Below are 26,777 nucleotides of genomic sequence, written 5' to 3' on the forward strand. Positions count from 1 at the left end.
ACATTTTCTGGAGTGATCTCTGAATAGAGAGAAAGTGACCAGACTGCTGTCTGTCATTGGGTGGCTTTTCAGGTTCCACCACAGTGTTTTAGAGCAGAGGGAAAGGCAGGCTGGTAAGGCCAGGTTGCATTCAGGAATGTCAGCACGTAACAGGTTGGTGTAGAGAGAGAGGGACGGAGGGAGTGAGCCTAACAGAGGAGGGACAAAGAGCAGGAGAGGGAGAGAGTCATAAATACAATAATTACAGCTTGGGCAGAAATAAACGACGCACTCTCCTAGTTCCACAGGCTGCCTCCGTAGCTAACAACACTACTGTCCCACTGACAGAAGGGAGAGAGAGCACAAGGACCACCTGTTCTCTGAGTTGTTGTTTGTACTGTATTGTACTGGGATTTATTTTTCTACAAATTGTTTCTATTTCGAAGCATGGATTTGCTCCTGGATTTTGGCTAATTATGACAGATTTCCTTCTCCTAGTTTTCTCAAAGCCAAACAGGATTTTCTTGACTCATTTCACTCGTGAGAGAAATTAGTGGGAATCTTTTACCATGTCTGTGACTGCCCTGTTTAGGGGCAAGTGGGGCCAGAAGACACAAGAAACCCCAGTGAAGCCTCCAACTGCTGCGGTTCAACCCCGGCACGAGGAGGATGTTGACGAGGATGATACCAAAGCTGGTTTCAGCAAAGAGCCTATTCGCAGGAACTCACGCTTTTACCGGTCAATGAGGAAAAAGAGGCTGGTCTCATCTGAGCAGTCTGAAAGTAAGAGAACATTAGGCTTCTGCTGTGCTCTGAGTACAACTTTGTATTTCTACTGTATATTTGAGATGACCTTTCTCTCATTGAATCATTATGTGTTTAACCTAACTCAGACCATTTTGCACTTACTAAAACGTATGTATTAACAGCCTTCATTAAAGGGCTAGGGATTGGCAATGGAGGTATGTTGGATACTGTATACTGGTGCTCTATATTGTTGCCCCATTTATGCAGTTGATGCTGCTGTTATTGGAAGTGGAACAAAGGCTTGGTAGTCCTATGCTCCAGTAGAAATCTACATGAATACAACTTGAGAAACTGGTTCTGTTTAAAGAGCACAATACTCTGAGTAATACATTTCGCTCCCACAGTCGACTTCTCCCTTGAGGATTTCAAGTAAAAAAATGCCAAACACAAACAAATACAGCTGAGCAGCAAAGTTGTTCACATACGGCAACGTTATTCTGTTTGGAGTTTAATTTGACAACCTACTTTGGACTTCAAGATCAATAATCGACTGTCTTTAAGGCACAATAATAGAAAGTGAGAATAATAGTGATAAATCATTTTACTAAATATTTTCCATACTATACATTAGTCAGTGCTTTCTACAACAAAGCATCCTATTCAGAAAGCCACACCAAATACAACAATAAAGTGTTGTAGCTTAGACTTTGCCCAGCATCTCAGATAGGCTTCACAGGGAGGGATCTTACAAATGATTAATACATAACTACCTGATCGCTAGTAGTGTGTTTTCAGAGGTAGTTTGCTGATTGGGACATCAGAGATCACGTGAAATGATGATAACTTATGATTATTTATTATAAGATATTGTTATCTTACACCACCAGGTACCTATAATGATCATTTAGACTGATAGCTTTGTTCTTTGCATTTCAATAAGGATACAGTATGATCATGCTTTGATTGCATGTTCGATTATATACAGCAGATGTACACAAATGAAGATTTAACTGTAGTCACAATGTTAAATGCATCCACTATGTAACACAGAGTACAATTTATAGCAATTATGTCATCTAAGAATGCCCATAAAATCTTACAATCCTATATATGACATGTTTTATCTCTTATCTGGAATAATAGAAGGAATCTGGAATCAGAAGATTATTATCAGTCATGTCTTTGAGTTCAGTAGCCTGCAGGACACAAAAAAAAGCTAGTCTCACTAGCAACTCACAATCTACAAATGAAACTCAGGATAGTTCCCTTTCTTGCCCTGGCGGCTCACCTAATTGACACATTCTACGTAGTAAGAGTCTTTACCTCATCCTTTAGCTTTTTCCGCTAAGACTTTCCAATAAAACTGAAATGCCACAAACAGAAATTAAATAAAAACCCGGGATAGCTATTCATTTGGGCAAATTGATAAAGAGTTGTAATATTATCTTTCAAACACAGTTGAGGGTTAAGGGCAGAGGATGTCACACCTTGTTAAAGCCCTATGAGACAAATTGTGATTTGTGAATATGGGCTATACAAATAAAATTTGATTGATTGATTGATTGAAATACAATTCTTAGGAAAGTGCTGCAACATTTAAAAATCTCCTCAAAATGCGACAAACAAGTTTCCCTAATAGGCTATATTATAATAGTAATGAACTCCTTCCATGTTCCTCAAAGAATAAAACTGATTTGAAATTCAAAACTTAAAAAAAAAAAGTGTCATGCATAATAGCAGCAAATCACAGTATTAACATCTAATTAGTGATGACTGGGTCATATCTTAGCCTTTTATTGTACATTAAAGAAGCATCTGACAAAATGAAATGAGAAGCATTCCTGAATAATACCGTCTAGCCATTATCTATACCGCTTATCCTTTGAGAGAGCTGGAGCCAATCCCTGCAAGAAGTGGGGTGCACTCTGGACAGGTTGCAGTCCATCACAGAGCTGACATACAAACAATCATTCACTCTAACATTCACACTTGCAGGCAATGTAATAGAATCTCCAGTTAATCTGCATGTCTTTGGACTGTGGGAGGAATCTGAGTTAAATAAGACCTGTTAGATGTATATTAATCATATTAATTAACCCTCTAAGTCATGAACTGTTTTGTAGCATATGACTTGAAGATGTTCTTGAACTGTGTTCAAGGTTTCTGTAAAAAATGTATCCGAGCATGGTATGTGTGTGTGTGTGAGTGGGTTTGTCTCTTTGCTCTGGGAAATGATAGTAGAAAGGAAAGCAGAAATATTTGAGTTAAACATTTGAAAATTGACTGTGGTATTTTAGTCTCCAACCCTGTATGTAGAAATCTGCATGTAGCCCAAAATTTAGAAATCACGCAGTCAATAATAAAAGTCAGATTCTGTGATAGTTACCTGCCTGCCATCTTGCTACTTACTACGCCTGTTTTGTCATGTTGTCACTATTTGCTGGGCTGGGCCAGTGTAGCTCGCAGTGGCTAATGTTGTGGTTAAATGTAGTTATGTTGTATCCTATTAGGCTGCCAAACCTTGCAGGAATCCAATTGAATTCAACTTCTTCCTGTTTACCACATGTAAGGCGAAAGAATTATAGGACTTATTTAAAAATTAATTTGTAAACGTTCCAGTTGCACAACTTCAAACATTAACAAAAAACCCGGGACAAGCTGCTGTTTTGCTCTTTTCCAGCCCGTGATTCAAAGTTTCTGTGGCTCCATTTTAAAATGTCTCTTAGCATCTTAAAAAGTTCTATACTGACTTGTGATGTTTTACCGGAATTTACTTTTTACTTCCTAACTACATATAGAAATACTAATGAAGAAAAAGCACGGACGCGTCATCAGTTTATTGCACAATCTGAACTGAGGCCTTGGGTGTGTTCTCTCGCTTGTAGTCTGGTGACCGGTGACTATTCAGATGACAGAAAGACAACAGCGTCTAAACATAGCACGTATATAATATGTAGCATTGTAGGATATAGAGAAATTAGCCTGTCTTAATGTTTAATATCAGCATCATGTTTATTGTATCCATATTAATAAGACATTAAATATATTATTGTGTACAGTCTAACAAATGTATTATTGTCAGAGATCTGACTAACAGGTTTGCTTGATTAATAAATAAAAATAGTTTTTACATTTGAAGGGTACATTGAACCAAGTTAGGAATAACTGATCTGATCGGGATGTGGCCCCTGCATATTTATAGCCAATGCCATTTTAAAATGATTGGACAATATATGTTCATAATCTCTCTCTCACTCTAGGTTCTACCAGACCTGGACCAGACCACAGTCCATCCAACAGAGCAGGAGTTTCCCACTCTAATTCTCCTTTACCCCACAAATCACCTTTGTTGCCCGGGGCTAGACGGTGAGTCTACAGTACATGCCTTCACTACCCAACCCAACAACTGAACCAAAACACGCCCGGAAAACAAACAATAACGCACAGTGCCACTACCATACACCATTTTTAAACTTCATGCATGGTGTACTCAATGACTTATCATGTCTTTGATAAGCACAGAGGTCTGTCAAACCACAGCTGCTCAGTGACCTCCTGTCGGAGACTGCACACGCTACTGGTCACTAATCAAAGGGTCAATGTGCTGTGAAATACCATTTCCTGCCAGTTGTCAGGTACAATTAATCCATTATTTATTGATGATATTAATGGCTCAATTCAACAGTACCGCAAACTACATCTTACAAAATTACCATAAGTTAATTTAAATTATATTTAAATTAAATCTTATTTATATTGTTTCAAATTACAACATATATTATCTCATGGCACTTTAGTTGGTTGATACCATACAATATTAAAAAGAAGCCCAACATTAAGCACTTGGCGACTGTAGAGAGAAAAACTCCCTTTTACCAGGAAGAAACCTCCAACAGAACCAGAGCGTTGATCGGTCAGGGTGACCACTTTGCAATGGGATCAAATGAGCCATTGCATCTGTCAACATGTTGCTGTTCTGACCCATGAGTACTCAGTAATCATTACCACATTACTAGATAAGTATTCAAGGGTTGGACCACACCTGTTTCCGAACTAAGCTTGCTTTTGATCTCAACTACACACCTGTCAGGTTTTGTGACTTTGTCTTGCAGGTTTGTGACGTTATTGTGTTGACGTCCTTACAATAGGCGTGGCAGATCAGAAAATTGTTTTAGAAGTAGTAACAAATAATGATGTTGTAGGACTTCGTAAAAACTGCAAAAGTCCTATAAAGATTCAATGTCGAAGAGCAGGAATTACTTTTATTCAACGGGTAACCATTGAATGATTCAGTGCATTTTTGACAGTATCTGTCATACTGTAAATTCAGTGGTTAAAATACCACATTACCTATAATACAGATTGTAATGTTGGCAAAATGACTACTGTACCAGGTTAATGCTATATACAGTGTATATACTTTATATTGTATATACAGTATATACTCTGTATATTGCCTATATAATATTTCTCTGTATTAGCCTGCTTAACAACAAACCAATTTCTACCAAGAAGCTAGGCTTAAAACAAGGTGCATAGTGGTGAGTAAATAATGAGTGAATTATCATTTTTCTGTGAATTATCCCTTTAAGTCCAAGTCCTATTCTCAAACTAGTTGTTCAGGATACCTGAAGGTTCTCCTATACAGTTTGACCTTTAAAAACTGTAACAAAAAAATCTAAACTCAAAACTAAGTACCTAAAGTACTAAATTACCTTTCAGAGCTTTCAACCTCACCTTATAGTTTTCATTCAGCAAATGATCTCACTTCTCGGTCCCAAGCTGAAATTGATGCATGAACACAAAAATCATCATCATTTCCTCCACATAAACAGATATTTTTGAGAAAATAATTGAGAATGTGTCACCTCAGCAGACTTCAGACCAGCGTTCACAAGGTTCTAGAATCATCAGTGGATGATGTAATGAGGAGGTGAATATATATTAAGTGAGAAATGTAAACTTATGGGAAGATGTAAACTTGTGGGAAAACTGCAATTCTTTGCCAGTTTTCCTGGCTGTTATTATTACTTTAATCCACACAGATTAAACATTAATTTTAAATAACAATTTATGCAGTGATGTAAGTGATCAATCAATCAATCAAATTTTATTTGTATAGCCCATATTCACAAATCACAATTTGTCTCATAGGGCTTTAACAAGGTGTGACATCCTCTGCCCTTAACCCTCAACCAGAGAGAGGAAAAACTACTAAAAACCCTTTTAACAGGGTAAAAAGAAGGTAGAAACCTCAGAGAGAGCCACATGTGAGGGATCCCTCTCCCAGGACGGACAGAAGTGCAATAGATGTCATGTGTAATGGAGAACATCAGAAAGATAAGGGTATTTGCAGCATTGATTAGAATAAACACTTTGAAGCATAATGGAAGGTCAATGAATTGATGGATTATTGTAAATTATGCATTTTTTATAATCTATTCAGATATATTCAAGCCATTATTTCTCAAGTGATCAATAATCTTAGTTTTGTCGTGAAGTCTTTTCCATTATGATGTTTGATAATGATGACTGAGATATCATAACAATGATAGTTGACGTATACATGTGATATGTTAAGCCACAGCAGTGAGTGATGACAGCTGCTCTGCTGTTACTGCAGAACTACACTGATGCAACAGTCAGTAAAACTGCACGTGTTCTTTCACTGTGACAGGTCTAATGAGAAGTGGAGCAGACACAAGTATGGACTTGTAAACTACAGCAATTAATTTATGGTGAAAATGGGGCTCGTGAATGTGTGCCCAGGTTCACACTGAGACAAAACCTAGTGTGAGCACAGCTTCATAAATCATAAATCTGAGGAATAGAATGGGAATGCATATTTCTGTTTTGTGAGTTTTAGTAGAAGAGTTTTAAACATATGGCCCAGGGCCAATAACCTTATCCTCCTCCCATGATGCTTTGAGTAATTTTGGTCTGGTGTTTACCACCTATGTTGAAGCCTTCAGGAAATGTACAGTTTTTGCTGTACAGAGGATCCAGCCACTGGATTAGGACACAGCAAGTCTAATGAAAGCTGTTTGTGAACAAAAGCCCAGAATGCACTCAAACAAATACAATTACTGTGAAAATCAAATATAGTAACAAATATCCAAGGGTCTCTGTACATGAAAATTAACAATGTGGAGAAAATATGCCTCTCAGTATTTTTGAGGAATTTCAGTTCAGTTGCTTCAATGGATGTGATTCTAAAGATTTTTTTCTTTTTTGCTGTTGAATATAGCCTTCCACCATCACCAAAGCTCCACGATACCAGAACTGTGTTGCCAAGCAATGGTGAGGCCAGCAGCAGACATGCTCTGTACAACAAGGATGCTGTGGATAAGAGAAGAGGAGGTGTGGGTGGAGGGAGTGTGGACACATCGGCTGCCTCCAACAGCCAGCATAGAGACTTTGCAGATGACAGGATCACTTACCGGACTCACAGCATTCATAGTGGAGACATAAAAAAGCTGTCGGAGCAAACGGCTGCAGCTTGCACTGTACAGGAGGTCAGAGGGATAGCCATGAGCTCACAACAGCCCAGTTCTGACGGAGCAGACCGGGATCACTTCAACCGCAGGTCAGACCAAATGACTCTGAAAACACAAAAATGTAATGGACAGAAGTGAGAACAGATTCTTTTTATAAGGCTTAAACTGTGCTTGTAAATATTTTTAGCAGTAAACAGCAGATATAAGACACAAAACAGGCAAATTAAAATGAGAAAAAATTGGTACTTTTGTTTGAGGAGGAGCAGATTGATAACTGAGTAGTGACTCACTGTGGGGCTAGAGAGTGAATGGTAAGAGGCACAGTTTTTATATTTCCGTCAGTATTTTAATGACAGCGTAAATCTAGTGCTGCAGTTCAGCCTGTTGTTGGAGAAGACAGAGCGGAGATTCATCATTGTGTAGACTATCTGTGGGCTTGAAGGCAGCAACAGCACTGCTGCATGATTTTTCAACAGAAATATAGAAGCATAGAGTGAATTCATCCATCCATCTGCCTGCCCAAACATGGATTTCCTTTGTTGTTTCTTTTCAGGTTGCTGAGCAATGGAGAAAGCTCACAGACAATCTGCCACAGCATCAACATCATCAAAAACATTGGTGAGGAAAGACTTGTCAAATGGTGATGGTAGCACATACATTCCACCCACTTTTACTACCTCCAGAGACGCTGCTGCAAAGTCAGCTCTTAGATGCAAAGAGATTATATGACTAACACTGAATAACAGAGATTTATCATTAACAATCTCTATACCTACAATACGCTGGCTTCAGCACTGCCACTGGGTTGTACCTGTTAGTACATATCTCTGACTCGTTCATCAAGGTCGCACTCGACCTCTCTAAGCTGATCGTCTGGCAGTTTTGAAAGTCTGCTCACCATTGTGTACTTCAGTGTGTACACTCGACAATTGTTATTTGCAGGGATTAGTCCAAATTTACTTAAGACAGCACCTGCAGAATTTCCAGCAATACAAAACGAAAAATATATTGTATACAAAGAGGTGTGTGTGTGTGTGTGTGTGTGTGTGTGTGTGTGTGTGTGTGTGTGTGTGTGTGTGTGTGTGTGTGTGTGTGTGTGTGTGTGTGTGTGTGTGTGTGTGTGTGTGTGCGTTTGTGTGTGTGCGTGTACTTATGTAATTCTCAGTCCAGTTCAACGCCCACCAAAGCAATCTGCAGTATATGACTGAGGGAGATTATGCAACAGGCTCCGGTTGTTCAAAGTCACCTTCCCTCTTCACATACACGGGGCCAGTGCTCCCTGTAAAGACCATCTGTTCTTATCAGCTAACTTTCAACCCACCTGAAACTTGGTGAGCGAGACAGTATCTCTGTGGCTCTCCAACCTCCGCACTGACTGCAATGCAGAACACAGTTGAAGTCCTACCCACCTCTAGGCAAGCTTCTGTTTCACCGGCCTCCGTCCCATAAAGAACAGAGACTTTCTTTTATTAGTGTTCGTGCAGAGCTGGAACATAAAGCTGAGGGGTTTGCATGAGGACACCAACTGTAAATGAAAGCAATAAGAAAAAATTACTGGCTTTTTTTAGATGTTATGTAGATCTGACCTACATATGAAACATGTGATAATGAGTCAAAGCTGGGTGCACATTTAGGAGATGCTTATGTTATGGTCATACCACCAGACAGACGCAATAAAAGAAACAACCTTTGGTTACTGTGTGAACTAATTTACAATGCGCTCAACGAGCTTATCATATGTTGCTGCTGATCATCATTTGATGTTTATATGGTGGAGAAATGCATGAACACTGATGCTTAATTTATCCGTATGATGACACAGGTTATTGTTAATAACAGCAAGAAATAACATGTGACTAGGATAATAAAAATCAATATGAAACTGATTACTTATATCATCACTTTCTATGACAATTTCCCCAAACTTTATGTTTAAATAAGAAAGTTAGGTAAGGTCAGAGTAACATGCACTACCACAAGTCAGATTCAAAATACCTTTTTCAATTTGTTGACCAATTAGAGCTAAAGATTAAAATACTGAAAGGAAAGACAGAATTATTTAAATTTTTTTAGAAATAACATGTTTGATAAATCAGGTAAATTATATATGAACAAAACCCTCTGTAAAAACCTTCAGCACAACAGGCTGATATTTGCTTTATTGGTCTGACAACTTTGACGTTTTTTCATGAATAATATTTGGAATATTGTATTAATACATATTTTAAGCAATTTATGCTTTTGTTATAATATGGTATAAAACACAGGGGTTAAGGTTAGGGTTAGGGTTGCTGGATGTTTGACAGACGGCTGTTTGAGAAAGTCTCTGATTCTCTTCAGCGCTGTTGGTCACAGTGCATTCGATTATAAAACAGGACACATATATTTTTATATATATATTTATTTATATATATGTGCACATATATTAATAAAATGTAGGAGGAAGCAGTAGATACTACACATTCCAATGTTCTCGTGTAGACAGGAAATCAGATTCTTCTTTTTGTCTAAAACACTTTAGATTAATATTTTACACAGACTACTGGAATAGAAGCTAGCACAGAAGTGTAGACCTATCTTAATATTATCTCAGTAATGTCACACTGGTAACTAAGGCCTTTGCAAAAAGCAAAAAGAAATTCCCTCATTAGCTTATTGCCTAACTCATGTCTTTCTGACCCTCCAGCCTTCTTGTACCAGGAGTACCGGGATACATCAAAGCAGCAGGAGATTGAGCAGCGGCGGCAGCGCGACAACCTCTCCCCTGGGATCTGGACAGGGACTATGGTGGCAGAGCCCGGTGTCGTGTCCCCCCCAGCGTTACATCTGCAGCTGAGAAACAGTGATCGCTCACTGAGCTTGTGGCAGAATCTGGAAGCTGTGCAGGCCAGTGGGATGCTCAGCCAGTTACAGCAGAAAGAAATCATAATGCAAGAGGTTAGTTATGTTACAGTGAACAGGTCAGTGTGACCAAGACGTTTCACCATGCCAGGCAACTTAGAAATGACTTTTCTTTGTAATGTGTACAGAAATAATAGGGATGAGTAATGTGTACATGTAGTTTTGAATGGCACTATCAACACTAATATGCAGTTTACTAGATGCACCTGGTTAAAACTATTGTTGTCCAGTAAAACATCCCTATGATAAATCAGAGAAGGACCTGACTGCAGACTAGATGGGAACATCAACCACCTTGACTTTTAACATACACGATGTTGTGTAACAGCATGACTGCATTACAAAAGCATTGCTGCCCATTTCTGCCAATTTGTCCAAATGGCCACCTGTGGTATTGCGATGAAAATAATATGATTAAAAGATAAAAACTATAAAACAGTAGACAGGAAAACTTCAACATTAGTTTGGTTACACTTTCTATTATCGGCTATTATTCCAAGTTTGATATTTTTTAAACTTTAAAGATTTGGCTGACTTAACATGTTCTTGCTCAGGAACACAGCCACATCATTTATGAGCCATTTCTCATAATACGTCCATGGACAACAGATGGAGGTGCTTTTTCTGTGATATTTTGGTTTGACAGTGTTTGTGTTTGATGAGTCTGCTGCCTCTTTAACAAGAAGAAATAGAAGCACATGCTTGAGTGTCTGCTTCCTCCATGCCTACAAGTAAAGTGACAGTATAACAGGTCAAATTCAAAGTTTAAAAATTATTATTAATGTTACTAAACTATAGGGTTAGTCAAAAGTTAATAGTTAATCAAACTATTCATGCTATTCATGTAGGATAAGTTAGGTGGGGATAACAAAGGTTTTAATTGTCAGCTACAGCTAATGAATCTCACACTAACTGTAACTTTGTGAATAATTAATGTGAGTGGGGTCAGCATTGATTCACATACATTTTAAAAGATGGTAAATGGTCTGTATTTATATTTTGATGACCACTCAAGGGACAGCTGTGGGTCAGGGGGTAGAGCGGGTTGTCCTCCAATCAGAAGGTCGGTGATCCAAGTCTTCCCCATTCCACATGCCGAAGTGTCCTTGCGCAAGATACTGAACCCCAAATTGCCCCTAATGGCTGTGCCGTTCTCATAGAAAAGTGCTGCCCATAGATGCACTGTATACATGTTGCTGAATGGGGAAATGGCAAATCTGTACTGTAAAGCACTTTGAGTGGTCATCAAGACTAGGAATTCTATATAAATACAAACCATTTACCATTCAAATTCATTGTGGGTAGAGGACGACCCCCTGAGCCACAGCCGCTGATACATCAACCCAAACATTTTTGGCTGTTTTTTTGTTTTCCAGAGGACAGTTACAGTCCTGAAGACCTTTAGAGACTTCGCCCGTTTGGAGCTAAAAGAAGCCACAGTGATGGGAAAAACATATATTTAATTAATATCCATACGTCATGAGGACTTGAGTGATATCTTTTATAGCTTCACATAGTTGGAAGGAAGATACTTTACACAGTTCAGCAGTAATACGCTTTACATGACTACTTATTGAGATAAAATGTCATTAATTGACCGATTGATTACAATATGATTACACTGTATTGCTCAAAGTAAGTTAGCCCTAACTACCTCATCGTATGAGTTCTGTTGGTCAGGCCCATGCTTTTGTACTGTCCCAACAAAAGCAGGGAAACGTACTTTTTAAATTTTAATAACATTTTTTGTAATTTTTTTGAGGAAAGAAATGAACTCAACATGTTTGTCCGACCTCAAGAATATACAGAATGCAATCTTGAGCAATCCTGTATGCTAAAAATAACCAGAGAACTCCCAGGGATCTCTGGCATAACCACTATTTAAAGGTTATGCAAACTTTCCATCTGTTACAATCAGGCTAGTATAAAAAAAATATAAGAAAAATAAAAAAGCTATCACTACTGGAGGCTGATGTCTTGCTATACTGATATAACTATTGCGGTTGGCGTCCACATTCTTGTCAACAGCCAGATTCTCCTTCCTTTATCAAGGTTATGACACTCAAAACCAGAGGTGTTAATTCAACTCTGTGGCCACGTGATGGCTGTAGAACTGTTTGACCTGTGTTTTGTTTTAAAGACAGGGGTTTCCAATAATGTGATGGACAAACTAAAGTTGAATCCATACACTCCAAAAACCATGAACATGATTACATCTCTGAAGGTAGAATTGTTTGCAGGGCTGCTGCTTTAGACTGTAATGGTTTTAACAAGATATATCTAATAAACTGGATTGAGTCTATATTGAGATTTCCCTAAATATGACATTTTATGGAAAAATAATCTGATAAACAATTAATACACTAACAAAACAGAGCATATCAAGGATTTTAGGATTTAGATGCTGTTTATGTGCAATAAATCAGGGTCAGCCACAGAACGACAATCATGTGGTATGAAACACTCCTAACCTTGATGCACAAGATATGCAAACCCCTCCTAACAGTGTTACAATAAGACTGCCATGCATCAGAATTGCACACACAGCTGTGAATGTGAGATGTCAGACTGGTGAGTCCACAGTAAATATTCAGGAGGATAGTAGCTTGCTGATAGAAACCAGCACATATATGGAGAGTGAATGGCTCTCTACAGTATAGGTCATTTCTCTAACCATGCTGTGCATTAGAAGGGCAGTGATGCAAATATATTTTTTATAAAATAAATATAAGGATTTGTAATGATCAAAAACAAGTGAATTGAGAAAGTAATTGAACACTCAATGATGAAATGCAGAAAAAATAAACTCAGTTTGACCAAGGAGTCACATAACTATCGAGGTGATGGTTCTGGTGCAAGTTGTGTTTTCTCATGTTTTGTTCAAACAAGGACAAAGGGTGAGAAACACCAAGCTCCAGGCCTAAACCATGTCATGTGGTCTTCTTGGGTAAATGGAACTGACTCATTCGTTTTCATTTGACCAAAGTGCTGAACTTGAGCCATGTGACAACAGGTGGTTATCAGCAGGTGATGACCTTCGTCCAGCTCACTGACTTATGGTTGATGACCTTCGACCTTTTATTCTGAGCAGTGTTAGTGTTGTTTCCTGTATTTATCCAGACTTTAATGTTTACAGTCTATCCACTTATATGAATGAAGTTTCACACCTGGCTCATACATTGATACCTGAGCCCACACACACACACACACACACACACACACACACACACACACACACACACACACACACACACACACACACACACACACACACACACACACTAGCATATGAATAATAATAATAATAATACACTTTATTTGTATGACTCCTTTCATTCAAGAAATGTGCTTTACATACAATATAGATAAAAAACAATGATAGTAAATACTAATAATAATGATGATAAATGTTAATTAATGTTTAAAAAAAACGTGTTTATGAAGGAGAAAGAAAAAAGAATAATTAATTAATTAATACAAAAAAAATAGAAAGTGATAAAACAAATTTGTGCTGGAATGCGGGCAAGTGCAAGATCTAGTTAAAGGTTGAAGTAACAAGAAATGTTATACGTTTTTTTTTAAAGATATTTGCTGATGCGTTAATCTCTACAAGATCATGAGATGTTATTGAATGCTTAAAAAAACTAGTAAGTGGAGCTTTGCATGGAGATTATTTTGGTACACATACAGTTCCCACAGGTGAAGGATGAGCTTCCTAGTCTCAGTGGAGCAGTGAAGTTCTGCGGCATAATTTCTCTCAGGTGCATTGAGTGTGTACTGCAGTCAGCTGTGCCAGCAGGACATCACTCATCATATCAAATGCTCAGTGTATGCAGGGAACCACAGTCAGCATTAATGTGCCTTTTGCTTTGCTTTTCTGTCCATAGGCCATGTTTGAGCTTATCACATCAGAGGCATCCTACTACAAGAGTTTGGAGATTTTAGAGGCTCACTTCCTACGTAACCCTGTTTTATTCAACACTCTCAGCCAATCCGACATGCATTTTCTCTTCTCCAACATTGAGGAGGTCATGAAAGCCAGTGAAAGGTAGGACAAGGTCTTTTTGAACAGTTTTGTATCCGTTCGTAATTGATGTCTGACCGTACAAAGTTCCAGTCCATCCCTAAGTCATGGTCCAATAATGTGTTTAGGTTCCTCATGGATCTTGAGCACCGAATCGAGAAGTCCATTTTCATTTCTGATGTGTGCGACATTGTTTACCACCATGCTGTGGAACACTTCAGTGTCTTCATCAAATACGTTATCAACCAAGTATACCAGGAGAAGAACTACAGACGTATTTTGTGAGTAGCTGTTTTTTGAATACATCTGTTACTATGTGCTGTCTTCCTATACTAGCAGTTGTCTATGGATTGGTACATGAGTCACATGCTAATTTCTAGTTGAAGTAATTGTGGCGATTTATTGTGATGTTTGTCTTTGGAGAGTACCTTTTTGAAAGCCGTAACAAAAATGAGACCTGTGCTCAGAACAGGGCTGTTGGCTGCTTGACTATTTATAATGATTACATGCTTGGAGAGAGAGGAACTATGGGTACATAGGCGTAAACCTTCATGCATTTATGTTTTTTGTGTGTAGGGAATGCTTTCACTTTTCAGAGAACAGGTTTGTTGTAGTCATGACGAATGTGATCTGCAGGGTGTGGTTGGGTACGAATATAATACATTTGTCCCTCTTCATCAAGCACACATACCTGATTGAGAGTGTGTTGTTCCGATGCACTGCAGAGGACAGGTACCTCAGATGACAGCTACTAAAAAAACCTTTGAGACCTGCTGTTTGTTTAAAGATGAAATATGAAATACAGTATGTTCAGAGAATATTGTTGGTTAGTTTATAAAGCAACATTTTGGGAATGCTTCACTGATGAAGTCCATGAGATGTTTTGTCGGGGCAGCAGGAGTCAGGAGTGCCAGGCCTAATTACTTGTCACATAGAATCACATCCGCATATGAGCTGCAATGTAGAAATGTTAGTTCTATCAGTTGAGGGAAGCATGTGACAAAACTATGAAAAAAGCGATGACTAATGACTAATGATTGTGATAGTTGGGAGGAGGAGAGCTGTTTTCTTTCTCAGCTGTGAAGCGTGTTTCTTCCTCATGCAGCCTGGTTGCTTCTTAAGAGCTTTTCACTGCCATTCATTCCAGGACAGATTATTTCCAGGCTGCATATCATAAAGCAAAGGCGATTTGCTCCCTTTCTTCACATTCACTAACAGGGTTACAGGAGTAGGAGCTTTTCTACTGTTTTCTACAGAGCCTTTTCCCAAAAGACTTCAGTGCATGATTCATTACACATATTTAAGGCAAATTAACCTAAATAATATTACGCAATGTGTTATACAATGGAAGGTTCCAGGCAATATCTACATCCTGTTGAAGGCTTCACTGCTGGATCTTATCTTTAAAGGATAAAACTGGTTTTATATTTTTCTTATTGTTAAAGAGGTCCCATAAAAAGACCAAATACAACCATGAAATTATCTATAAATTCCTCCTGTGTAGCTAAAGTCTTTGCAATAGACCTTCATTTTTGTTCATTAACAATTAAAGGTAAGGGCCATCATCTCTACTCTCATCATGATTTTGATCATCTTTATTTCCTGGTTCAGTCACTGGGTCTTCAAACCCTTTGGCAGTAAAATGGTCCAAACAGAATGTCGCTGGGCGTTAACTCTGATGAATGATTGACAGTCACTACTAAAAGACATGTTATGTCAACATGAAGCATTACAGGTGAAACACAATATAATTTTTCACCATAAAGCTTCTATAACAAAGACGAGGGTCAGTGATGAGCTGAACCAACTGGTTAACAACTGGTAAATACTGGTAAACAGTTTGTAAACACAATTTGCTCGCTTGTTTGCTTGACTGTAGTGAAGCTGCTTTCTGTTATTTTTGGTTCAGGTTGTTTAAATCATTTAATCTGGCTAAAACATAGTACAGTATATGCCTGAATTCCTCTGCTACATTTGGACTGTACTTCCACACACTTCCATAGCAACCTGTGTTCTGTTGTTCCTGCTGTCTACTTGATTTGTATCACATACTTTGCACAGAACACCCTGATTGACTACTGCACATATTCATATGGAAGAATTCAGGTCTCTTGTGACGTTTTAAAACAGTGATGCGTTAGAATGCAACATTAACATATATTAATCTGCAACTAAGATTAGACCTCAATAAATGAACAATTTCCTCCTATCTGAGTTTGTTTGAACTTAACAAACAAAATGTGTAAAACAAATGCCCTATGATTTTTTTTTAAAAACAAAGTTTGGTACTCTATATCTCCTTAAATGTATTTTGGGTACGGTGCTGAAAATGGCCAAAATGGAAATGTTAAAACTGAGAGTAAACAGTGCATATACCCAGTGGAACACTATATTAAACATTATAATAATATTGGACAAATATAGAATTAAATATGTTCTATGAAAAATCGACGGTTTGATTCCCGTGTCCTTGGGCAAGATGCTGAACCCCAAAAGTTGCCCCATATCATAGAGAGAAAACTGCTGCACACAGATGCACTGTATGAATGGGTGTGTTGAGGTGAGGTAGCTGGGAGGGCACCTTCACCTGTACCAGAGGATCCATCAGCGCAGGTGAGAGCTCTGAGCTGATTGATCCTCAGGTTTAAAAGGCAGCGGCTGAGCTGCAGAACCTGCTGGACTCTTTGAGTTTTGATCCTGTTAATAAAATGCTAAAGCCCCTGCTCTGGGCCCCTCATCGGCGGAGAGGCCGACCCCTGGAGAGACTCTGTGCACGGCGGTGCCAACCTGCTCGACCCCCAGAGAGCCTCAGCATGCAGACTGGCTTCCTCTCCTGCCAGAGGGAAGGGGCTTGAAGAGTCCATGTCAAGGGTAGGAGGGGTCGGCCACAATCTTAACTGCAGGCCTCAGAGTCCTGGGGACATGCAGGTCCTGTAGAGAGGGCAGGTTGCAGCTGATCACTTTCTCAGGGGAGCGAATGATGCGCTGCAGTCTGGCCCGGTCCTTGGCTGTAGCAGCAGCGTACCATAAGGTGATGGAGGAGGTCAAGATGGACTAGTTCACCATCATCAGCTTTGGAAGGTTAAACTTTTTCAGCTGCCGCAGGAACTACATCCACTGCTGGGATATTTTGGGGAGGGAGCCGATGTTCAGCTCCCACTTCAGGTCCTGGGTGATGAAGGTGCCCAGGAAGCGGATTGACTCCACTGTGTCCACTGGAGAGTCCCACAGGGTGATGGGGGCAGGCAGGACTTGGCTCTTCCTGAAGTCCACAGTCATCTCCACTGTTTGAGAGCATTGAGCTCCAAGTTGTTGTCACTGCACCAGGTCAAAAGGTGGTCAAGCTTGACGGACTGGTGACTGGAGGTGCAGCTGTTAGTGTACAGGGAGAAGAGCAGAGCAGAGGAGAAAGAACGCAGCCAAAACACAAATGTTGTGTATTACTCTCAAACCCCTAAATGCAGTTTATCATTGTGATTACTTCATAACCGAGAACAGCTTCAGGAATAATTGGGTCACATTCATCAACAATGAGATAAGATTAAGTGTTATGCTCCACATCGGTGGAACAACATGCAGGAACAAGTGAAATTAGATGAGCTCATTCTACTTATTCTTTTGAATTTATTTTTGTCGACTCAGGCTACCTGAGGTTCTTATATTGAACATATACTGCTTTTATCTACCAATAGGTCTTATATTGTTTGTTTATTGTATCTGTCTATAATAATTTTTTCACATTTGTGGATTATTCTTTCTGTATAGTTGTAATTAGGGTGTGCCAAAAAAAGAGATCTTGCTCTTAGAGGCTTTTCCTGGTATAAATAAAGGTTTGACTGAAGTGTTTGATACGTATATATTTTGTATTTGCAGACCACACTTTGCTTTATGGTGATTCATGGGGCTTTTGTTTGCTCAGGTTTAGCACTTTTTGTCTTTCATGTTGACAAAGGAAATTCTTTAAGTCAACTACAAGGATGGTGTGTGTGTGTGTGTGTGTGTGTGTGTGTGTGTGTGTGTGTGTGTGTGTGTGTGTGTGTGTGTGTGTGTGTGTGTGTGTGTGTGTGTGTGTGTGTGTGTGTGTGTGTGTGTGTGTGTGTGGAGGGCAGAGCTGTATGGTCACTGTGTTCTTATGACTGTGGTTCCAGAGAGGGGAACCAGGCTTTTCGGGAGACCATGGCTGCACTGGAGAATCATTCTTGTGTCAGAGGCCTGTCCTTTACGTCATTCCTCATCCTTCCATTCCAGAGGATCACAAGGCTCAAGCTGCTTGTTCAGGTGAGAAGATTCAGCCATAAGTTTTAATATATTTTTGGACACATGTCAAAGTTGCAGCAATAAACAATGTTTGGTTCCATTGTTGAATAATTTGGTTTATTTTCATAAGACTCTTTTTCTCTTCACAGAATATCCTGAAGAAAGCTGAGGAAAACTCAGACAGGGAAGCAAATGCTATAATAGCACATCAGCAGCTGGAGCAGGTCAGTCAGGGAGCTGGGCCCGCTGAGGTCGCTGTGAGGATGGTATCCACATAATGATATGACTGTTTACATTGGTTTTATTTACGCACTGTGTTGGCTGAGCACACACATTCATACAAGCACACGTTCCAGGTTTGTTACGATGTATGTAACTGGTGTTATTACAGGGTTCACAAAGGGATTAGAGACAAAACAATGTCCCGTTGATAAGTGTGCAGTGTTCCTTCTATCTGACAACGTCCTGTTTGGATATCATCCCCTGCATGGCTTATTTCAGTCTAAAGACTAAATCATTTCCCATTTTACATGGTTATATTTTTCAAAGAGTCTGGATTAGATTTAAAAGTCCACTGTTAAGAGGCCAGTGTTCCTGTATCCATTTTATTGAAATAAACAATTAGTCGATTTCAGCATTGGGATTTCGATGTGATTTAATCAGACATTTGTACAAACAAACATACACCCACTCTTTCAACAGTCAAATGGCATAGACATGCAGGTTATTGGAGACAAAATTGTCCGTAGGTTTGAATGTGAGTGTGAATGGTTGTTTGTCTCTATACAACAGTCCTGTGATGGACGGGCGACCTGTCCAGGGTGAAGGCTGCATTCGCCCAATGTCAGCTGGGACTGACTCCAGCTGTGTACATAAAGAAGATGAAGATTATTAAGAAAAAGATAATGATGAGAAAACAAGGTGCGTGATGTTTTAATGTAATGGACTGATGGTGAATATCTATGTCTTCCTCAGATTGTGAAAGAGTGTAACGAGGGAGTCAGAAAAATGAGTCGTACCGAGGATCTTATTAGGATAGAGAAAACACTGGAGTTTAAATCCAAGGTAAACAAAGTCTTATTGTCTTGTATTTTCCACTGTAATGAAGTCACACTGTTTAGTTTTCATGATGGCAGATTCGATGGGTTTTGGGTCTGTTGATGTGACACCTTTGTCTCTGTCCAGTTCATAATATGAGCCCTTGCTGACGTGGTTATCACAAAGTGGGAAAAGTAGGTCAACACAATGTGTTAGTACAATGCAATAATGCTGCTAAGGATTAAGGGGATTTGTTCAGACTATAGCTCTGTCCCAATTTAGACAATACCCTTTTCAAGTCTGGATCAAGACTGACTGCATCAAATATGTAAATCAGTCATTTTAAAGGCCCTGGGGCTTCATTTATAACTGTTGCGTACTGTTATGCATCTTTCAGAGCCCATTTTGTGAGTAAAGTTGGGATCTATAAAAAACAACTTGACGGAAAATATGTGCACACTTTTACACTAACTCTGACCCATGCATTGAACATTTTGCAGACAGAACTCATTTCCACTTAAAGAAAACACTACAATTCTTAGTTATATGTGATTATTCACTAATGAAAACATCATTATTAATAGTATATTCCATTTCTGCCTTAATCACATACTGGTCCTTTAATGTCAACAGTGTTTGGATGCAAACTAAAGCATCATTCAGAAGGGCAGGAACTATAAAGGGCAGTTTTGTGTGCATAAGTGTAGACCTCACTTTATACTCATATCTTTGACTTCTTTTAACCCCTTTTAGTCTGTGCCCATCATTTCTCACTCACGCTGGTTGCTAAAGAAGGGTGAAGTGCAGCTAATGGCTGGACCAAAGAGCACTCGGACCATGCGGAGTCGTAAACTCTACCAACCGGTCTACTTATTTCTTTTTAACAATCTGCTGCTGGTAACCAAGCCCAGCTCCAGGTAAAAATTAAGTATTTACTCGTGTCTTTGTCTCTTTACTGTCAGATTATCAGTAACACCTACCTAAAACAAATGCAGTGCTGCCATCATGAGTGTTCTGATGTTTGTCTTTCTATTTTAAAGAGGAGCATGTATTTTGTACTGCTGTGTAATTGTACTGCATTATACAGACATACAGTTGTTATTTAGCACTCATGCTGACAGAAATAAATTGGATGGACAAAATAAAAGAATCGCCAGTCAGTACAACACACTACAATTCATATATATAGATAGATATATGTATCTAACTTATACATATATCGATCTATATATGTAGGTGTAATGATGCAGTTGAGGACTGAAAATATATATGTACCTGACTGACTTGTATCAGTCAGTTGTTGCACTGAAGGGAGGGAATGTTAACTAAGCCATCTTGTTGTCAGTGGGGACAAGTTCCAGGTTCTCGACTCGTGCACACGGGCCATGTTGAGGACTGAGGATCTGGACGACCAGGGCCAGCTGCTGGCCAGTGTCTTTAATCTTAAGCTACTGGAGAACCAAGAGGATCGTCAAGTCAACTACATGCTCAAGACGGCCAGTATGTAAGTATCTGTGGCGGAATCAGAGGAGCCGCAGTAAATGAGATGTACATGTAGGTTAAAGTACTGAGAGAAATTGAAGGTATGGGTCTCTGTCCACTTCCAATCAAATTCTGATGACTTTATTTGTGAAAGCAGATGTGTACTCCATATCGGAAGAGCAGGAGTACAAATTGTGCAAGTGGAGTTTATTCACATCTGACTGAACACGTTTTAATATGTTTATTGTAAAAACTTGAAAGGATGATTTGAAGCGGATAGACTGGAATTGATACAGGAGTCCAGGATTACAGAGCTGGGCAGGCAGGTGAGGGATCTGTACACCATTCTGATACAGAGCTTCAGGTGCTGAGAAGGCTTGATATACTTGATAGAATGTTGGCAGGTTTGTCCTGGTGAAGGTTAGCAAAGCAAAACATGAACTGAAAACTGGCCAACAAGGTGCTTCAACAATAGTGTTATACAAACAGGAGTGACTGGAAAATCCAAACTATGACAAACTGCACACTCAAAGGCAGGGAAAAACAAACAAAGAGATAAACTCTAATATGTTTGTATGGAAATATTAATGACAGTAGACACAGGGAGCACAACACAAACATATGTGTCTCATTTATAACCATTGCATAAAACAGGGTGTAAAACAAAGATGCGTGCGCCACATAGCGTTAAAGTTCCTGTACGCTAACTCTAACCCATGCATACAAATAGTTTAGAGACGGGAAACTTGCGATGCAGACGTGAGGCTGTGAATTAAAACCAGATTATAGATCCACTTCATATCATAAACATGAAACCAGCAGTGTTATTTGTGCGACACAACTGCGCCATAGGAACCTTCGATGCTAAAATATATAAGTAAACTTCAAGCAATTTACACTTAGATACCATAAAATAACAGAGTTGCAGAACCGAGTGATTATTAGTTTTTAATAATATTCTACCACTGCACCTCTATCACCAAGTACGACTTTAGTGTTCATATAATGTGTGTGTGTATGTTTAAAATGTCTGCGGCTAACATGACTGTGCTGTCAGGTGGACAAAGTAAAAAATACATAAACTGTGTTCACCTGTCAAACTGCCAGTTCCAAATAATGTCCCAGACTGGAGGTTAGATACCACTGATTGTTGGGATAAATTTGTTAAGGTGTGAAGTAATCTGTACACGATTGACACTCGTGCGTAGTACTGCATGTTGGATGCACTTGTTCTGCCAGAGGTGTAAGCCAATGGAAGGATAAGGAGGAAACAAGTATTCAGCGACCACGAAGATTTCCTGGCCAATGATGATGACTGAATCATCAGCTGATATATATTCTAGAGCTGTGATCATGGATCTATGTGCTGAACTGAGTCCCGCATTGCACAGACTAACCCGATGGAATTGAACCATCCCAGTTTATACACAAGTACTCATCAATATTTACCTTTCTGCTTAAAACCCCTTTTGAAATAATATAATTCTATTACATTTTATCGATAGGGGATATCGTAGATGTCTTTGAATTTAATAATTCTCCAGTTTTGGAGGATTAAAATGGGAGTTGATACAAATTCCCTCACATTCTGACAGCATGACGTAATTCTATTTTTGCCTCCTCCTTTAAATTCGATAATTTTTTATATTCACTCTCACTCACTGCATTAACTGCAGCGGCAACATGTTACCATTCAGTGCATTTTCTTTTATTAGTCACATCACTGCTGTGTCCACCAAACAATCTGTCGTTCTTCACCTCCACCTCACTCACTCACAAGCTCGATTTCGGTGTCAGAAAAGTTGGGCTTTTTTTTTCTTCTCATTGCTTGATGCCATGATTCACCATATAAACCCATTGGTCAGCATACCCACGCACTGTTTTATAAATCAAGCCTAGGAGTGCATTAGTAAAGTGCAATAAATATTAATTCCCCCACATAACACAATTGCAATTACACTTGTGTTCTCGATGTGTCACCCTCTGGAGTTGGTTTGTCTGATCAGATCACAATCTGTCCTCAGTGCATGTATTTACAGCTGTAGATTCATGTAGTCGAGCAATATCTGATTATCACATTGCATTTTAATTCTAGGGGGAAATGTGTAATTAATGTAAATAAAATGAGGAAAATGACATAAACAAGGTGTATAGTTCTGGTACATCCAGTTATGGGTTATGTGTGTGGGACTAAGTCAGAATGAACAACACACCAGAATTTTGTGCAGAGCATTAATGAAGGATCATGTGATCGGTTGGATTTGTAAACAGTTTGTTGGTCCACATGTTATCCTGTTGTACCGTTTTCTAATTAATGAAATTGTGTGGACAGGAGTGACAAGCTGCGATGGATTTGCGCTCTCACTCCAAACCGGCGCACGCGCTTTATGTCTACCAACGCCCACCAACCAGGTGAGACAGAATATCACACCAACAGATTGCAGTCCTCAACATCCAGACATGAAGACATGAACTCAAAGTGTGTGTGATCTTTAGACTCTCCACAGGTGCAGTGTATTCAGTCATACTCATCTCAGGAGCCAGATGAACTCTCCATTGAGATGGCTGATGTTTTGAACCTCCTAGAGAGAACAGATGATGGTTTGTAGTGGAACAACTCTGCTCCTATATCTCCTTTGAAGCTGTTGTTTGTTAAATATCTCAAGAAATTCTATTTGGATAGTTTGTTTTCAGTAATTTTCTCTTTCTATCTTTATGCCACCCCCTGACTTTTTGTGTCATATGTATTACAGGCTGGATGTTGGGTGAAAGGCTCCATGATGGTGAAAGGGGCTGGTTCCCTGGCCGATTAGTAGAGGAGATCCAGAGCAAGGAGGTCCGAGCTCAGAACCTGAGAGAGGCCTTTAGGATCCAACAAGCCCAAGAAGGTGGAGGAGGAGGACCGCAAACTGGAGCCAGGGTTGGTGTGAGGGCAGGGAGACGCACCCATAAGGTGTCCAGCTTCTCCAGTCCTCGGATTGATCAAATGGGGGAAAGCAGTGAAGTAAAGCAGTGAATCAGTAACAGCGATGAATGTCACCATTCAGGACCATATGCATGAAAAGTAAAATGATCAGGAGACATGTGACTTAATTCCCACACAATGACACCTTGTCCTTTGATTTTCATTGAGCAGTGGATGGAGAAATCCAGAGATGATTAAAGTGCTTGAGTCAGTAACCTTGAACATGTGATGCTGCATGTTTCATATAAATGTGTAGTAAATGTGTATTGTACGCCCACACACCATGGTGTGTAATGCATGGCACAAAGCTCTATGTATGGTAGAGAGCTTTGTGTGGAAATGACCCCTAACAGTCTAAAGGTACTGCTGCATGGACAATTTTTGAAACTTTTAGTGTTCATTACATTGTAAAATACCCATACACATTACATTTCTAATGGCCCTGATAGCTCAATGCACTGCAACTTAAGAAAGCATATGCAGTGAATTAAAGCAAAGGACCTTCATCAATTGCCAAACATGTGCAGCTTTCATCTGGATCTTCTGCTCTTAAAACCAGAAGTTAAAGCAAAGCAAACTACTCTGACTGGTCATTCGATACTCACACTTTTGGTATCATCTACAGACAATGCTGATAAAACGTTTTTTAAAGAAATGTCAAACCAGATAAAATTACACATTTTCAAATGTGTCTTTAATTTCAACTTGACAGAAATGCTTATTCATCTCAATTGGCTGAAGCGCTTGTAACTGAACTTGCTCCAAGCTTCGCTAATCAAAATACCACATGATGTGATTTTTTTTTCAGCATTTTATAACCAACATTTTGAATGTTGCAAGTATTTTGAGTTTAAACATACAAAACATATCCCAGTTTTGTATGTTTCATTGAAGGTCTCCAGAAAATGTCTCCATACACATGATTTCCATCTTCTCTGGGGTCACAAAGGCCCAACTTACTGACAAGCTGCTTGAACTGTGATTATTGCCATGATTATCATTTGCTGGTGTTTTGACTATTTGCCTGAGTGCAGTGCATTGTGCTTTCAGGGTCACCATACAAATATCTAACACAAATTAAGACAAAGATTAATGTTGCATCCAAATCACTGATGGTGATTTAAAGGTCTGTGTCTATAAATATTAATGTAATGAGTCAGAGTGGCACTCCATCCAAAATGTATCTTGAGTATGAAACACTGACTATAGCCAGCCTTCAGTGCTGGCTGTAAAAGAAGCCGAGTGATCAGCTTGTCTTCACAACAGTGTCAAGACATCCATGCAAAGACACGCACACACACAAATTGAACACAAATGTTTCTGCATTTTAAGAAAAATACAATGTTGGCTGCAACCTAAGTCACACAACAAGAGGTTAGAAGAACACACACAGCAGGGCCATATAGTCACTCATCTGCCTGCTTCAATTGGTGTATTTAACAATTCAATTTATTTTACATCTATGCTTCTGCAACAGTGCGACAGTAACTTCATGAACAATAAGCAGGGCAGAGGAAACTTAAATGAATATGCATATGACTATGATCCACAACAAGCATCTTTGCACATTTCCAGACCCATATTTGACCTGCTGCATCCTTGCTAATGCTACTGGGACCAGGTTCAACGGTGGGTGACTATGGTTAAAAAAACTTTTCCAACTTTGGTAGCTTGACTCGTGTTTCTCATTTCACTAAACAGATCTCTGGCTTTATCAAATAGTAGATATATAAAAGAAAAAAGGAAGTGGTCTAATAACCTAACTGATTTATTTGACAACTTATTTAGAGAAAGTGGAATCCTGGATTCCCCCCATCAATCTGCATCCACACCAAAATGTAATGGGTTCCTCCCAGGCCAAGGGCCCATCCCTTCACCAACATTGGCAGAAATTGGTTTAATAGTTTTTGTGTAATTCTGCTAATGAAATACTCTACCAAGCAAACAAACAAATCTTACAGACAGACAAGAGTGAAGACATAAACTCATGGCAGAGGTAATAACTGCCATATGATGAAGGAGACACTAGACACATTGGACTACAGTATTTCCCAGTTATTGTTCCCACAAGACCGTCTGAAGCTCTAATGCTAAGAGCAACAGTCGTCTTCTCAGCCTACAGTGTTTGATACTCAAGAGAGACAAAATCACTTTGAAATGATCGGTTAACAAAAGCACACACACACACACAAACACACACGCGCACAGATGCAGACACACACACACACACACACACACACACACACACACACACACACACACACACACACATTGCAATTTAATGCCAAATAACTGCAATATATCACAAATGCATTGAATGTATTAACACTAACAACAACTATGGATCATTGCAATTGTAAAGCCTGTGTGTCTTTAAATAATGTGTGTACAGTACAGCAAACATTTAATGTTTAAAGTAATAATTACTAAATAATTATTTCATTTTGTAAGATGTAAATTATTGTTCATAAAAAAGCACTGATCAGAGATGTGTGTGACTTGCTGATTATTATTACTTTCATGATTTAAGTATTTTTCTTTCAGCATGGGAGAAATACAAATGAATATGCATATGTGTTCTTTTCACTCCTAACTGTACATACAGTTCTGTCACACATACCAGCAAGGAACTTCAAAGGGAAGATGGTAATAAGAAGCCCAAGTCACAGTTTAGGGACTGATGATTATTATTCATGTGTGTGTGTTGAGGGGGTTTAGGGGAGCTGCAATTAAGTTAAAGTGTATAAAATACACCTTCAAATTCTGCTTTAACCCTCCCACCCATGATTTTGAAAATACAATAGAGAAGTGTGACGGAGCAGCTCCAGGGGCTTAACTTCCTCGCTGTTTAAATAGGTTCCTGTTTTGTTTTTTATTCAATAATAAT

At 39.1% G+C, this 26,777-nt stretch overlaps 1 protein-coding gene across 1 annotated transcript; it reads left to right on the top strand.

Moving 5' to 3' along the window:
* The first annotated feature begins 226 nt into the window (after positions 1–226).
* On the top strand, positions 227–26,374 carry ngef (neuronal guanine nucleotide exchange factor). The gene is made up of 15 exons (XM_035155336.2): positions 227–762; positions 3,987–4,092; positions 6,974–7,312; positions 7,777–7,841; positions 9,910–10,160; positions 14,012–14,172; positions 14,277–14,429; positions 18,297–18,426; positions 18,555–18,629; positions 19,381–19,470; positions 20,197–20,360; positions 20,789–20,947; positions 23,258–23,337; positions 23,422–23,526; positions 23,679–26,374. The coding sequence occupies exons 1-15, from the start codon at positions 549–551 to the stop codon at positions 23,939–23,941; spliced, it is 2,355 nt and encodes a 784-aa protein (XP_035011227.1). The 5' UTR covers positions 227–548; the 3' UTR covers positions 23,942–26,374.
* Positions 26,375–26,777: the final 403 nt, after the last annotated feature.

The sequence above is a fragment of the Hippoglossus stenolepis genome, chromosome 4 (assembly GCF_022539355.2).
Source record: "Hippoglossus stenolepis isolate QCI-W04-F060 chromosome 4, HSTE1.2, whole genome shotgun sequence".
NCBI lineage: Eukaryota > Metazoa > Chordata > Actinopteri > Pleuronectiformes > Pleuronectidae > Hippoglossus > Hippoglossus stenolepis.

Bases quoted from the DNA above. Each gene is read 5' to 3' on its own strand.
- ngef (XM_035155336.2), top strand. From the start codon at position 549: ATGTCTGTGACTGCCCTGTTTAGGGGCAAGTGGGGCCAGAAGACACAA. The intron at 10,161-14,011 runs GTTAGTTATGTT...TTCTGTCCATAG, and splicing joins AAGAAATCATAATGCAAGAG to GCCATGTTTGAGCTTATCAC. The intron at 18,427-18,554 runs GTGAGAAGATTC...TTCTCTTCACAG, and splicing joins GGCTCAAGCTGCTTGTTCAG to AATATCCTGAAGAAAGCTGA.